This window comes from Chelonoidis abingdonii, chromosome 21, assembly GCF_003597395.2.
Source record: "Chelonoidis abingdonii isolate Lonesome George chromosome 21, CheloAbing_2.0, whole genome shotgun sequence".
Taxonomy (NCBI): Eukaryota; Metazoa; Chordata; order Testudines; family Testudinidae; genus Chelonoidis; species Chelonoidis abingdonii.
Genome location: NC_133789.1, coordinates 1,030,675 through 1,042,983, shown reverse-complemented (window position 1 = coordinate 1,042,983; position 12,309 = coordinate 1,030,675). Strand labels below are relative to the sequence as shown.

The following is a 12,309-nucleotide window of genomic DNA, read 5'->3' as shown; positions in this document are numbered from 1 at the left end:
CAGGCTCCTCCCTTGAGACTGTGACTGGCACGTCAAACAGGAACGCTAGGTGTGCGGGACGCTACAGACTAAGGAGGCAGCTGGCATCCTCCGAGGCGGAGCAGAGGGAGTATCAGACTATGGCACTCCAAGGAAGCAATTCCTCAGCACCAGCCACCTGCACAGCCTGGGAGGATAAACAATGCGGTTACCTCATTAGGCCCCTCAAGGAGGGTTTCCTCTGTCTCTCTGTGGCACAGAAGGCAAAGCAAGTGAGAGCACTGCTCCCAGGCTCCCTCCCCCCCGCCCAGGAGCGGCCACGCAAGGATGCCAGGCCGTACCTGCTTGCAGGTTTTCGTTCCCAGCAGCCTGGCTATCGAGCAGAAGTTGTTGAAGTAGGTGCCGTGGAGCACGCGGAAAAGCGACTCCTCAGCCCCCGTCCACTCAACGGGCTCCTGTGGCGCTTCCATCACAAAGAGCTGGGAGGAGGCAGGGCTGCCCTTCTGCTTGGTGGGGGTCTGGCTTCGGGAGTTGGCCTCTAACAAGACCCAGATGACAGGAAACAGCAGTCAGGCAGCAAATACACAGACTTCCACGTTCGGGAGCCTGGGTCTGCCAGGAGCCAGCCCCTCACTCCCATGGCCTCATCCCTATTCCTGCCTCGAATTCCTCCCACCAGTGGCAATCTTCCCAGCAGAGCTCCCGCCAGGGCCCAGCACCACCCCCTGCAGGTCTGTCTGTGCAGGGCAGCAGAGAATAACGTGAGCTGCTCCCAGTTCCATGGCCCCCAGCAGCCTGAGCCCCAGACCAAGGCATGGGTACAGCCGGCAGGGCAGCACCCTACCCCTGAGCCCTCTCAGAGGAGGCCTGACTTGTGGTGGCCAGACACACAGAGCTGTGGACTGATGCATGGACAGAAGGGGACGCTCTGATGAGCCGTTTGCTCTTGATCCCCCTGCCTACAGGGCCAAGCCAAGAAGTGGGAGGAGCCGGGCTACCCGGTGCAGCCAGGAAAACCTGCCCTGGCGACTCTCTAGTGCTGGCTCTGCAGCAGCCGAGTTACATGGAAGTAGGGAGAGTCCATGGAAATGCGGAGGCTCCAAGGCATCATACCTGAGGAACTCGAGGCCCAGTCGTTGCCCGTGTCTCTGTCGCTGTCTCCCTCCCTTGTCTCAGCGACGGAGGAGGACGAGGGGTTTGAGCTGGAAGCACTGACCGCGTGGTGCCTACGGCGCCGCCGACCTGAGCATTTGGACCTGGGATTGTGCAGCACCGCAAACTCCTTGGCTCCCTCCTGCAATCAGACAGCACATGGCACATGAGAGCGACGCATGGGACGCAGAGAACTCCGTTCCACAGGCCCAGGGGCTCTGCACCGCAGCAGGGACCCTCAGCTCTCGGGGGGGTGGGGGGCACAGTGAGAGGTGCCTACAAACCCTGTGGGTGATGAGTCCATGCAGCGAGATGCCTCCTGGTGAGCCTCTCACACTGTGACCTGCCCATCTCCACTGCCTTGTGCTGCCGGCAGCCGCCGGCCTCTCCTGTGGGGCAGTGCCCCTGCTACGAGTGCAGCATCAGCGAGAGGGTGAGCTCCCAGGGGCAAAGACCACGTCCCCTTGTGTGCATGTTCCCCAGCTGGCTCATCTCATCTGCTGCCGAGCCATGTACTGCCTGCCAGTGACCCTGGGGGGGTTGGAGACTGATGGCTGGATTTAGGGAACACAGCTGGGTTATTTTAAATACAGTTTCCAATGCTGAGCACTGCACTGTCTTGTGGTACCAGCCAGCATTGCAGGGCCTCGCCTGTTTGAGACCAGCTAACGCTCCATGGCTGGAGGTCTGTTAACATCAGTCTGAAGTGAGGACTTGTGCTCACCAACTCCTGTGTCTGACCTTGGAAGCCACTGGAACAGTACAAAGGCCCCAGCCAGCCTTGCAGGTCAGTCAGGAGGGTAGCCCAGAAACCTACCAGCCAGAGGAAACAGTCTGTCCCGCAGGGATCTGGCTCGATTTTGATCTCTCTGTTCTTCCGTTTATAGACATTAGGAGTTGCATGGAAAGCTGAAAAATACAAGCCACCCTCATCATGTTAGCACCAGGCACCTTCCAACTGAGAGGTTCATTTGTCCCCACAGTGGAGGAGGCAGCCGACAGCCCAGCAAGCATGGTGAAAGGTGCTGAAGTGCAATGCTGACCAGACACCATGGGCACTGACCGCAAGTCCTATGCTACCAGGGAACTTAACCACACCCCCTGCCCACCCCACGCTCACAAAGGAAGGAAACATAGATCTGTGATGTTGGGACACCCGAACACCTCCCAATTCCTGGAAAAGAGACTTAACAGGAAGTTTTACTTTTAAACTGACACACACACCAAAGCCTGGTCATATTCCAGTGTTTAGTAACAGAGTCTAGCTGCAGAGACTCCAGTAACTCCGCAGCGACCCCCAGGAATAGGAAAGCGCCAGGTCTGACTGGCAAAGCAATGCTCACAAGGCTTTAGCACCACAAGCTGGAGGAATTGGCCCAGCGACTCATTACGACAAAGCAGTAAAACGTGGGGGCAGGGGCAGACCACAGTGAGGTGTCAGCGTAACGTGTGTCAGGTCTGTGCTGTGCCATGTCTGCTGTGCACAACGGGGGGGCGCTTATACAGCAGGACTGGGACTCCCCACGTACTGCAACTAAGCCTTCCATCTATGGGGAAGATACAGGCTCAAGGCCACTTTAACAATGGAAGTAGGTGCCCATCCACATCTTTAGGTACCTGAATACCTTTGTCAATCTGGCTCTCCAGGATTGCAACACTATATAGCGCAGAGCACCAGGAAAAGATACAGGTACCCGCCCAATATAATCTGGAGTGTGGGCAGCAGAATCATTGGTGTGGGGCAAGGTAAAGAAAGGGGTGGAAATGATGAAACAGATGCCAGAACCTCCAGGTGAATTTCCAGCTGAGTCTCAACTTACGATGCAGAAAACAGTCATATTTGAAGCACCGCCTGCAGAAGAGCGTATGGAAGGAATGCAGGGACTGCTCCCGCTGGACTGACTTTGCACATGGCCCATCAATGTTTGGAGTGCACTGGGGGGGCAGCACGTTTGGATCAGACTGTTCAGTAAGTTCCCTGTACCTGTTTTAAAAGAAACCATGCATGGACACACTGCTCTATGTTTGCAACCAGCCGCTTGGCTCTGCGCGCTGATCAGCTCGCTACAACAGGGCTGAGTTCAGGGTGTTGAAACAATCAGAACTTTGGTTTTCTCCCAGCAAGCTTCCATTAGGCTACTTTCATTCTGTTCCCCGGAAGCCTTTGTACAGTGTTTCCCCATCTCCCGCAGAGACCGTTTGTGACAGACAAGGCAATTTATTGCAATATCCTGGGAGACCTTATTGAATTAAGTTTACAGATCTTTGGGATCCCCTGTACGAAACGAATGCTTTATGGGCCAGGATTGTACATAAGCTCTCCAGAGGGCAGATGTGAGGCCTGGGGGCTCAATGGACTATACTGAACAATGGGCCAGACAAGCATGAACTCTTGCAACAGTGTGAAATGGTTTTCCTGGGGAAACAGCTAGTGGGAGGTAAATGCAAAGTCCCCACCTCTGCTTATGCCAAACCCCAGCCTTTGGAAGCTACACCCTGAGGTGTGGGCCATTGTCTGCTGATCACCTGTGACGTGAGGCCAAGCCACATGAACTATTCATGGTTGTTCTAGTTCTGAAAATGAGACTTGTAACCCTGGGGAAAATCCAGCTGTGAGTTTTGAAGGACTGACACTACCAGAGCCTAAGGTTGGTGTGACCTCTAGTAAGCTTTAGCCTGTGTCTAGTTCTTTTATGGTTTTCAGCATGTCTTCTCTGCAATGCTTTCACCTTAAGAATAAATGTGCTTACTTATAAAGAATGTGGGAATTTGCAACTGTGGCAATTACGATGCTCACTGCCTCCCGAGAGAAAGCAAAGCACTGGCGCTGGCCTTTTAGGCAGTCTGGCTTGCTGGGGAGGATTTCATAGCACAGGCAGGGAACTGTGCAGCCTGGGAAAACCCATCAGGAGGGAGAAAGAAAGAGATGGGTCTCTATCTAAAAGAGGTGACGGCTGAGGAGCCAGGAGCCTAGCGTAGGTGCCCCAGAGGGACCACGGAAGGGGAATGCAGGTGCCGTTTCCCTGAACTCTGACACTGTCCATGGGCAGATTCGGGTTTACTACACCAGTCCGACTGGCATACTATTATTTGCTGAAGTATCTTTGTTAAAAACTGGAACTGATTCTGCTAGACAGCTTAACCAGTGATGTCTCCTACCGCTCTTTCATGTCTTCCGGGAAGCCGTTCTCAGGAAACATTGAAGAAATAGCACTGAAGATCATGTCATTTGGGAACTGCTTCTTTGGACACTTTTTGTTACCTAAACCAAAATGACAGAAGACTCCAGAGTTAAGCAGGACTCGAAAGCGCCTTTCCCTGTTAGGGGTCAAGTTACTCCAGGGATGCTTTGGATCCCATTTTAAAAATCAGCAAGATGATCACACAGTTATCCAACAGAGAGTCCTTCCTCAGTCCAACAGCTAGGATAAGGAACAAGCCGTTCCAGTGGTGCCCCTTCTACCTACCAGCAACACCATCAGCGAGACTCAATGATGAGTCATAAGGGAAAAATTACTAATTGGTGCTGCAAGTGCACGAAAACCCTTCCCCAGATGCCAGAGGGGATTTAGAGAAACAAGACTCTGCTTGGACTCAGGTTTTACTCTTGCATGTTTCACAACCAGACTAAAATATGCACAAGAAGATGTGTCAGCTGCAATTGCCAGGACCTTACACAAAATACTTTGGAGTCTCTGCAGCTGACAGAGAGATTCTCTGCTACTGGTATCACTCAGAGCACCACATACAGCAGCTCGAGATGAAATCCACCACTAAAGCTTCCTGAGATTACATAGCACACTTGAAAATCCCACTGTTCAAGCTTCCTCCCACTGAAACCCACCCCAAGGAAACACTCCGGCTAGCATTCCATGGGGAGCAAGGACAGGCCACGCAGCTTTCTAAGTGGCATTTCACTACCCTTATTAGCAATCAGCACGATGAGCACAGGAGGGCACAGTGACTGCTGGGGAGGATGGAGGCCACCAGACACTGTGCCAGCTTCTGCTGCCAAACCCACCTTCCATTGTGGTTCGCTTTCTTTTTCTTGTGACTGGCAGCTCCTCCTTCCCATCCTCCTGTTTACCCTCAGAGTCATTGAGCCCTTCCTCTTCCTCATCCGAGTACTGATTCAGAGCATCAACAAGCTCAAGGAACACTGCGTCGCTGATAAGGACGGACCCTGTTATCATCTCTAAAACACAGAAATATCAGCTGCTTCGTGGGCATGCTGCAATTTTCCAGCCTGGGGTTTGGTGGCAAGCCTAAGTCAGCCACGGGACAGACTGCTTGTTAGGAACAGCGCTTTCATGACAGGATTTTGCCAAGGCAGAGTATGTTTGGGGAGGTGGGAAAGATGTTGACTGTGCATCACTCTTAGTCACACTTGGCAGCCAACACATGGAGCAACAGAGCCAGCCCCTCTTCCCAGCCGAGTAGTAATTGCCATAGATACAGACATTTACTAATAAGCCATTTGGGGCATGGGATGGAAGCCAGCTTTTCAATGTCTCCTACCTCCAGGCAGGGCCTTGTGAGGGGCTAGGCAGCTCAGTGGGAAAACACATGGGCTTTTCACCACTGAAGAACTGGATTCAAGTCTTGACTCAGGTCACAAGTGAAGTAAGTTTGCTGGTCTCATCCTAACCCTTAATGGATATCTGCCATCGTTATACAAACGGCAGTGAGAGGCCCAGGGCTGGACCTGCCCAAGATGCCTTGGCAGAGCTGAGGGCAGGGAGACAGGACCAGGCCAGCAGGGCACTCTTGCTTTATATGCTCCCTATTCTATCTAGGGGACCCACCGCAGAGGCTGGTTATTGCTACTGCTCTTTGCCTCCTCAGCGGCTCAGAAAGCCTGGCCACGCTCCCTGCTTGCAAGCCATTCAGAAATGCAGAGCACCCCTCTGCCCAGGTTACCTTCCTCGCCGTGAACTTTCCCGTCGTAGTTATTAATTAGCTCTTCAATGAACGTTTCATCTTCCTCCTTCACCTCATCTCCCATGTAGGGGATATTGCACAGCACAGTCTCATCCTCCACCTGCAACAGGTCAGGCAGCAAGCGCTCACTGACAGCCAGTCAGAGGGCAACCTTCTGGCTGCTCCTTCCCATTCACACACGGTTCTGCAAAGACTTGCCCTTCCCAGACTTCACTGCTACCCTGCCACTGTGAGGCGCTCTGTTTATAACACACCCCCTGCCACTACAGAAGGGTTGTATCTCCAGGGCCCAGACACATTCAGAGACACAGGAGAGAGCTGAGCAAGTGGTCAAATCAGTATCACAGGGCTCATGAGCAGGGCAGAACTGGGTTGGCACACAACGAAGAGCACACAGTAATTCATCCCTGTCTGAAGTACAGCGCACACTAGAGGAGCATGCTCTCCTTACACACAGCTGGGACAAAGGCACTCGGAATACTCCAGCGCTACACTCGGTTCTCAGACGTTCTGACAACTGACATCTCTCCGTTCTGCCATCGCTGCTACCCGCCGGCTGTAGTGAGTTACTGCAGCAGGCAGATCTGAATACTCTTGCAGAAGGCCAATGGCCAGTAGGAAATAACTGCAGATTGACGTTAAATAAATAATTTAATAAATTGGAGATATACCTATCTCCCAGAACTGGAAGGGACCTTGAAAGGTCATCAAGTCCAGCCCCCTGCCTTCACTAGCAGGACCAAGTACTGATTTTTGCCCCAGATCCCTAAATGGTCCCCTCAAGGATTGAACTCACAACCCTGGGTTTAGCAGGCCAATGCTCAAACCAGAGCTATCCCTTCCCGCTAAATAATTTTAACCAAGAAGGTCATAGCATCAATGCTGTGCCAGAAAGTGTATTTTAATCATTCTGTGCCATCCTGTTTTCTCAACAGCGGCACCGTTGGGGGGTCAGTCACAAAGGTAGGTGCTGCCTAACTTATTTGTTGAATATTTAATTATTTTAAACTAGGGCTCTCAAGTGATTAAAAAAGTTAATCACAATTAATTGCACTGTTACACAGTAACAGATGCCATTTATTGAAATATTTTTGGATGTTTTCTACACTTTAAAACATACTGATTTCAATTACAACATAAATATACAGTGAGCACTGTACACCTTGTATTCTATTTTTATTACAAATTTTGGCACTGTACAAAACAAAATAAATAAATAGTATTTTCAAGTCACCTAATACAAGCACTGCAATCTCTTTATCATGAAAGTGCAACTTACAAAGGTAGAATTATGTAAAAAAAATGGATTTAAAAATAAAACAATGTAGGCTCTAAAGTTTTACAAGTCCATTCAGTCCTATTTCTTGTTCAGCCAATCGCTCAGACATACAAGTTTGTTTACATCTGCAAGGGATACTGCTGCCTGCTTCTTGTTTACAAAGTCACCTGAAAGTGAGAATAGGTGTTCACATGGCACTGTTGTAGCCTGCTTTGCAACATATTTACATGTCAGATGCGCTAAAAGATTCATATGTCCCTTCATGCTTCAACCACCATTCCAGGGGGACATGTCTCTCTGCTGATCCAGTTCTGCGTCGATAACATCGAGAGCAGAGAGGACAAATGCATGTTTATTTTCAGCATCTGAGTCAGATGCACCAGCATTTTCTTTTTGGTGATTTGGGTTCTGTAATTCTGCTTCAAAGTGTTGTTCTTTTAAGACTTCTAAAGCATGCTCCACACCTTATCCCTCTCAGATTTTGGAAACACTTCAGATTCTTAAACCTTGTCGAGTGCTGTAGCTATCTTTAGAAATCTCACATTGGTACCATCTTTTGGTTTTGTCAAATCTGCAGTGAAAGTGTTATTAAAATTAACATGTGCTGGGTCATCATCCAAGACTGCTATAATAATAAGATTATGGCAGAATGCAGAAAAACAGAACAGGAGACTACAGTTCTTCCACAAGGAGTTCAGTCACAAATGTAATAACACGTTATTTTTTTTAATGACAGGTTTCAGAGTAGCCCGAAGCTTATCCTCAAATAAATTTGATAGTCTCTAAGGTCCACAATTACTTATTTTTAATGGCATCATCAGCATGGAACCATTTCTCTGAGTGATGGCCGAAGCATGAAGGAGCATACGAATTTTAGCGGTACCTGGCACGTAAGTACCTTGCAGTGCTGGCTACAACAGTGCCAAGCAAAGCCTGTTCTCTTTTAGGTGACATTGTAAATAAGAAGCAGGCAGCATTATCTCCCTAATGTAAACTAACTTGTTTGTCTGAGCGATTGGTTGAAGTAGGACCGAGTGGACTTGTAGGCTCTAAAGTTTTACATTGTTTTGAGTGCAGTTATGTAACCAAATAAAAAAAAAATCTACATTTGTAAGTTACACTTTCACAATAAAGAGATTGCTCAGTACTTGTATAAGGTGGACTGAAAAATACTGTTTCTTTAGTTTATCATTTTTATAGTGCAAATATTTGCAATAAAAATATAAAATGATCACTGTACACTTTGTAATAGAAATTAATATTTGAAAACGTAGAAAAATATTTAATAAATTTAAACGGATATTCTATTGTTTAATAGTGCAATTAATCACAATTAATTTTTTAAAATCAATTTTTTAGTTAATCATGTGAGTTAACTCTGATTAATCAACAGCCCTATTTTAAACAGAAAATTCCACAGTTTAAAAAAAAAAAAAAAATCAGCCACTGAATTCAGGCACTGAACGCTGCAAAGGCAGTAGTCAGGCTTTGCCAGTCCTCGAGATTTCAGGGGAACTGGCGAGCCAGCTCTGCTATTGGGGATACAGCATAATGCAAGATGAAAACATTCCCTTCCAATGTCTCGGGAGCAGCGGCAGACTCAAAGGGAGCAGGCTGAGGAAGGTATCTGCAACCTCAAACATGTAGGGATGACGCATTAATCGTCTCAAAAGTCTCAAACCACAATGCACTCTCACCTACCATGAAATTCTGCTGAAGAGGGGACCAGGAATACATAATAGGCACCAACGCTACTGTGTTTAGGGACCTCATGAAGATGGTCTGGTTTGGGAATCCAGGGAAATTGCTCTCAACAGTACACTGGAGAACAAGCAAACACAGGGACAGTAAGGAAAGGGCAGCTCAGACACAGTAACTGCAGGACAGAAACATACACTTGATCCTGTCCCACGGGTACAGCTACTGATCTGCTGAACATTACAGTCACTCACAGTCTTCCCTGGACATTAGCCACAGGGTTTTCTTTTTGCCTCCATTTCTCCAGCCTGGGGAGAGTACAAGGCACGGTAAGAGACCGACCCACAGAGAGCAGAGAAAGGTACAGCCCTCTTCAGCCTTCCCTGCAAAGTCCTGGGTTGTAATCAGCTCGTGTGGCTGCCCTGCCATTTCCACCTCATTCCCCTGTACCTGTTTCAGGAAAGGGTGCCCAGTGCCAGGCTTCATTAATGGGACTGGCTGAACTCGAAGCTTCTTCCAGTCTTCATTCAGAATTTGAGTTTTTTCTTGAACCTTTGCAAAATTGGCCACAAACAGAGCCTGAAATTAGAAAGAGAAGTGCTTACAATCCTCAAAGCAAGTTTAGACTCAGATTACTGAAATCCCTGCTGGGAATGTGTGACACACAGCAGGCTGTAGAGTCAACACAGCTGCCACTTTCAGTAAAGGCAAGGAGGGATATTATTCCCATTTTACAGACAGGGAACTGAGCTCCAGAGGGTCTAAGTAACTTGCCCAAGGTCATACTGAAAGTCTGTGGCGGAGCAGGGCCCTGAACCTAGACTCTCCAATTAAAAAGACTCCACAGATTATAAAGCCTGAAGGGTCCATTCCCATGGCTCTTCTCTGAACCCTTTCCAATTTTTAAACATACTTCATGAATTACAGACACCAGAACTAGACACAGTGTTCCAGCAGCCGTCACAACAGTGCCAAATACATGTACTCTCCCTACTCCTACTTGATATTCCCCTGCTTGTACATACGAGGATTGGCCCCAGAAAATACATCTACCTTGGCTCCCATGTTTGCCTGAAACCTCTTGAGTTGCCGAAGACGCATATATTCAGACTTGACTTTCCTTTTCCAGTAAATAATGCACTTAGACGTTGGAGGAGTTGGAATTTCCATTTTCCTGAAAAACATAACACAAAGGTACCACCCAAACGACGGAGCGCTTCTTCACAAACACAAGGCGTTTCCTAACAAAAACAGTGTGCTGTCATTCTCAGTGCATCACCAAGTTTATCGGGCAAAAAAAGAAACTGCATGCGCAGGCCACACTGGTTCTGTTTGTTTATGGAATAATTATGGTGCAAACTGTACCGAAGAGGGCACTGGGTGCTCAGGACAGAGCATTCATTGGCAGGGGTATCACCTATCTGTGCCCCTAGGACGGCTGGTCCCAACAGCACGGGCCTGGGTGACTTCCTTTTTGACTAAATATTCTAAGCAGCTCCTCTGTTCCATTTGCCCTGGGCAGTAACAGATTGAAGGCAAAGGTGACGCTGGCTTCATTGTACACAGACTGGAATCACAGCTTGTGCCTCCAAGGTGACCCTCCTAGGCCAGCTGGGATCTTTCCTCACAGTACAGAGCAGGCTACAAGTCTCTGCTTCTCCTCCTCAGGAGCGCACAGCAAAGGGTTATTCATTAAAGATGCCGATGCCAAACATTCTCTGAGGCAGCAAAAAATCAAAACTATGAGCCAATCGCAGACACCAAGAAGAGGCTCCGGGGCTTTCCCCAGGGACTGCAGGGTTACAAAACATACTTCTGCAGGGTTAAACCTCCTTAAAGTTCACCCAGTGCCAATTACGCACATTTTCTCTGGACCTAGTCTTAGGGGTGGGAGACAGGATCACAACATGCATGTGACAAATCTGGCTGCAGGCCTATGAACAAATCAGCTCTGCTATCTAATGGAAGAAGAGTGGGGGCGGGGGTCTCGCGCTCTCTCTCTAACACACACACACAATATAGCAACACTGTAGGAGGCTCTGATCTCATGCAAACTATAGGTGCAAGCCTGATTGTCCAAGGGAGTCAGGTTAGCCTTTGGAGGGAGTTACAGTCCATTCCGGTTCATCATTTAACTCTTCTGTTTGCATTATTGTTGCTCCAGTTCACCCAAGAGCCTGGAGACATAGGCAGGGACCTGACCCCCTCACTTCCAAGCAGACCCACTTCCCGTTGTAACAGTATGGAAGTCTTTGGACAATTAGGATTCTGAGGCATACAAGTAGGTTTTCAGGATTATACTTTTGTTTTCATTTTATCTGCTGGGATTTAACTGTCTGATTCTCCTTGGGGTACAGTTTCAAAGTTATAGCTCCCCAGCATTCAAAACTCTCTTTTACAAGAGGTACTGCCATTCAAACCTAAGAAACCAGACCCCCTCAGAAGCACCCTGGCCAGCTTCCCTGCTGCCTGGAATAAGCCTCCTGTGAGTGATGGGGTTAAAATAAACTACATGGCACAAACCACAGAGTTAGGCTGAGAAAAACATGTTCAGAGGGGCATTTAACTGTAATTAAGAGTCAGCAGCAGCGTCAGCCACAAGCACAGTGGGGCATTATGTGCGTCTGTGACAGTGGGGAGCATCGTTTGGCTTCAGCCCATGTTCCAGCCCCAGTAAGTCAGGGAGCAAAGGAACAATGTCAAAAGCAGAATGGACACCTATTGCTCAGACACACTTTTTAGTTACAGATTCCAAATAAAGGAAATATGACGGGTGATAGTGCCGCCCTATTAGCTGGAGGCAAAACAATGGCACGCAGCAATCTGACCCCCCAACTCAGCAACTCCCCAATACCCCCTCAGTTGCAGACACCCCCTATTCTGCAACCCACTACCCCAAGCCTCACATCACATACATCCTTAAACAAACTCCACAGATGAACCCCAAACCAATCTGCCCCACACCACATACTCCCCACACCCCAGCCAAACCTGCCTGTCCCAATGCTCCCCACACCCAGGGGCTCCCCAACCCCCTCTCCCACAGGGTGGTCAACCCATATACCTGCTCCCCACACTGCAGGAGACCCCAGCACAGAGCGCCACACCCCCAGGAGGGGGCCAGCCCCAGACACCCCCCCCAGGCCCACGCCCCTCCCCCCAGCAGGGGGCCAGCCCCAGAGCCCCCGGGATCACGCCCCTCCCCCCAGGACCGGGCTAGCCCGAGCCCCCCCTGGCCCACGGCCCACGGCCCACGCCCC

The 12,309-nt window shown here is 49.2% G+C and overlaps 1 protein-coding gene across 3 annotated transcripts in view; it reads right to left on the bottom strand.

The window, feature by feature from the left end:
- The window catches only part of EZH1 (enhancer of zeste 1 polycomb repressive complex 2 subunit), a 29,664-nt gene that overhangs the window by 10,408 nt on the left and 6,947 nt on the right, over positions 1 to 12,309 (bottom strand). For all 3 annotated transcript variants that reach the window (XM_032772756.2, XM_075059752.1, XM_075059751.1), the window contains exons 2-11: positions 10,103 to 10,223; positions 9,500 to 9,628; positions 9,053 to 9,172; positions 6,052 to 6,172; positions 5,153 to 5,326; positions 4,291 to 4,393; positions 2,952 to 3,115; positions 1,949 to 2,040; positions 1,093 to 1,273; positions 321 to 517 (exon numbers count right to left, since the gene is read on the bottom strand). In XM_032772756.2, the coding sequence (XP_032628647.2) occupies positions 321 to 517; positions 1,093 to 1,273; positions 1,949 to 2,040; positions 2,952 to 3,115; positions 4,291 to 4,393; positions 5,153 to 5,326; positions 6,052 to 6,172; positions 9,053 to 9,172; positions 9,500 to 9,628; positions 10,103 to 10,219 (1,398 nt within the window). In that variant the 5' untranslated portion in view covers positions 10,220 to 10,223. The remainder of the gene's footprint in view (positions 1 to 320; positions 518 to 1,092; positions 1,274 to 1,948; positions 2,041 to 2,951; positions 3,116 to 4,290; positions 4,394 to 5,152; positions 5,327 to 6,051; positions 6,173 to 9,052; positions 9,173 to 9,499; positions 9,629 to 10,102; positions 10,224 to 12,309) is intronic.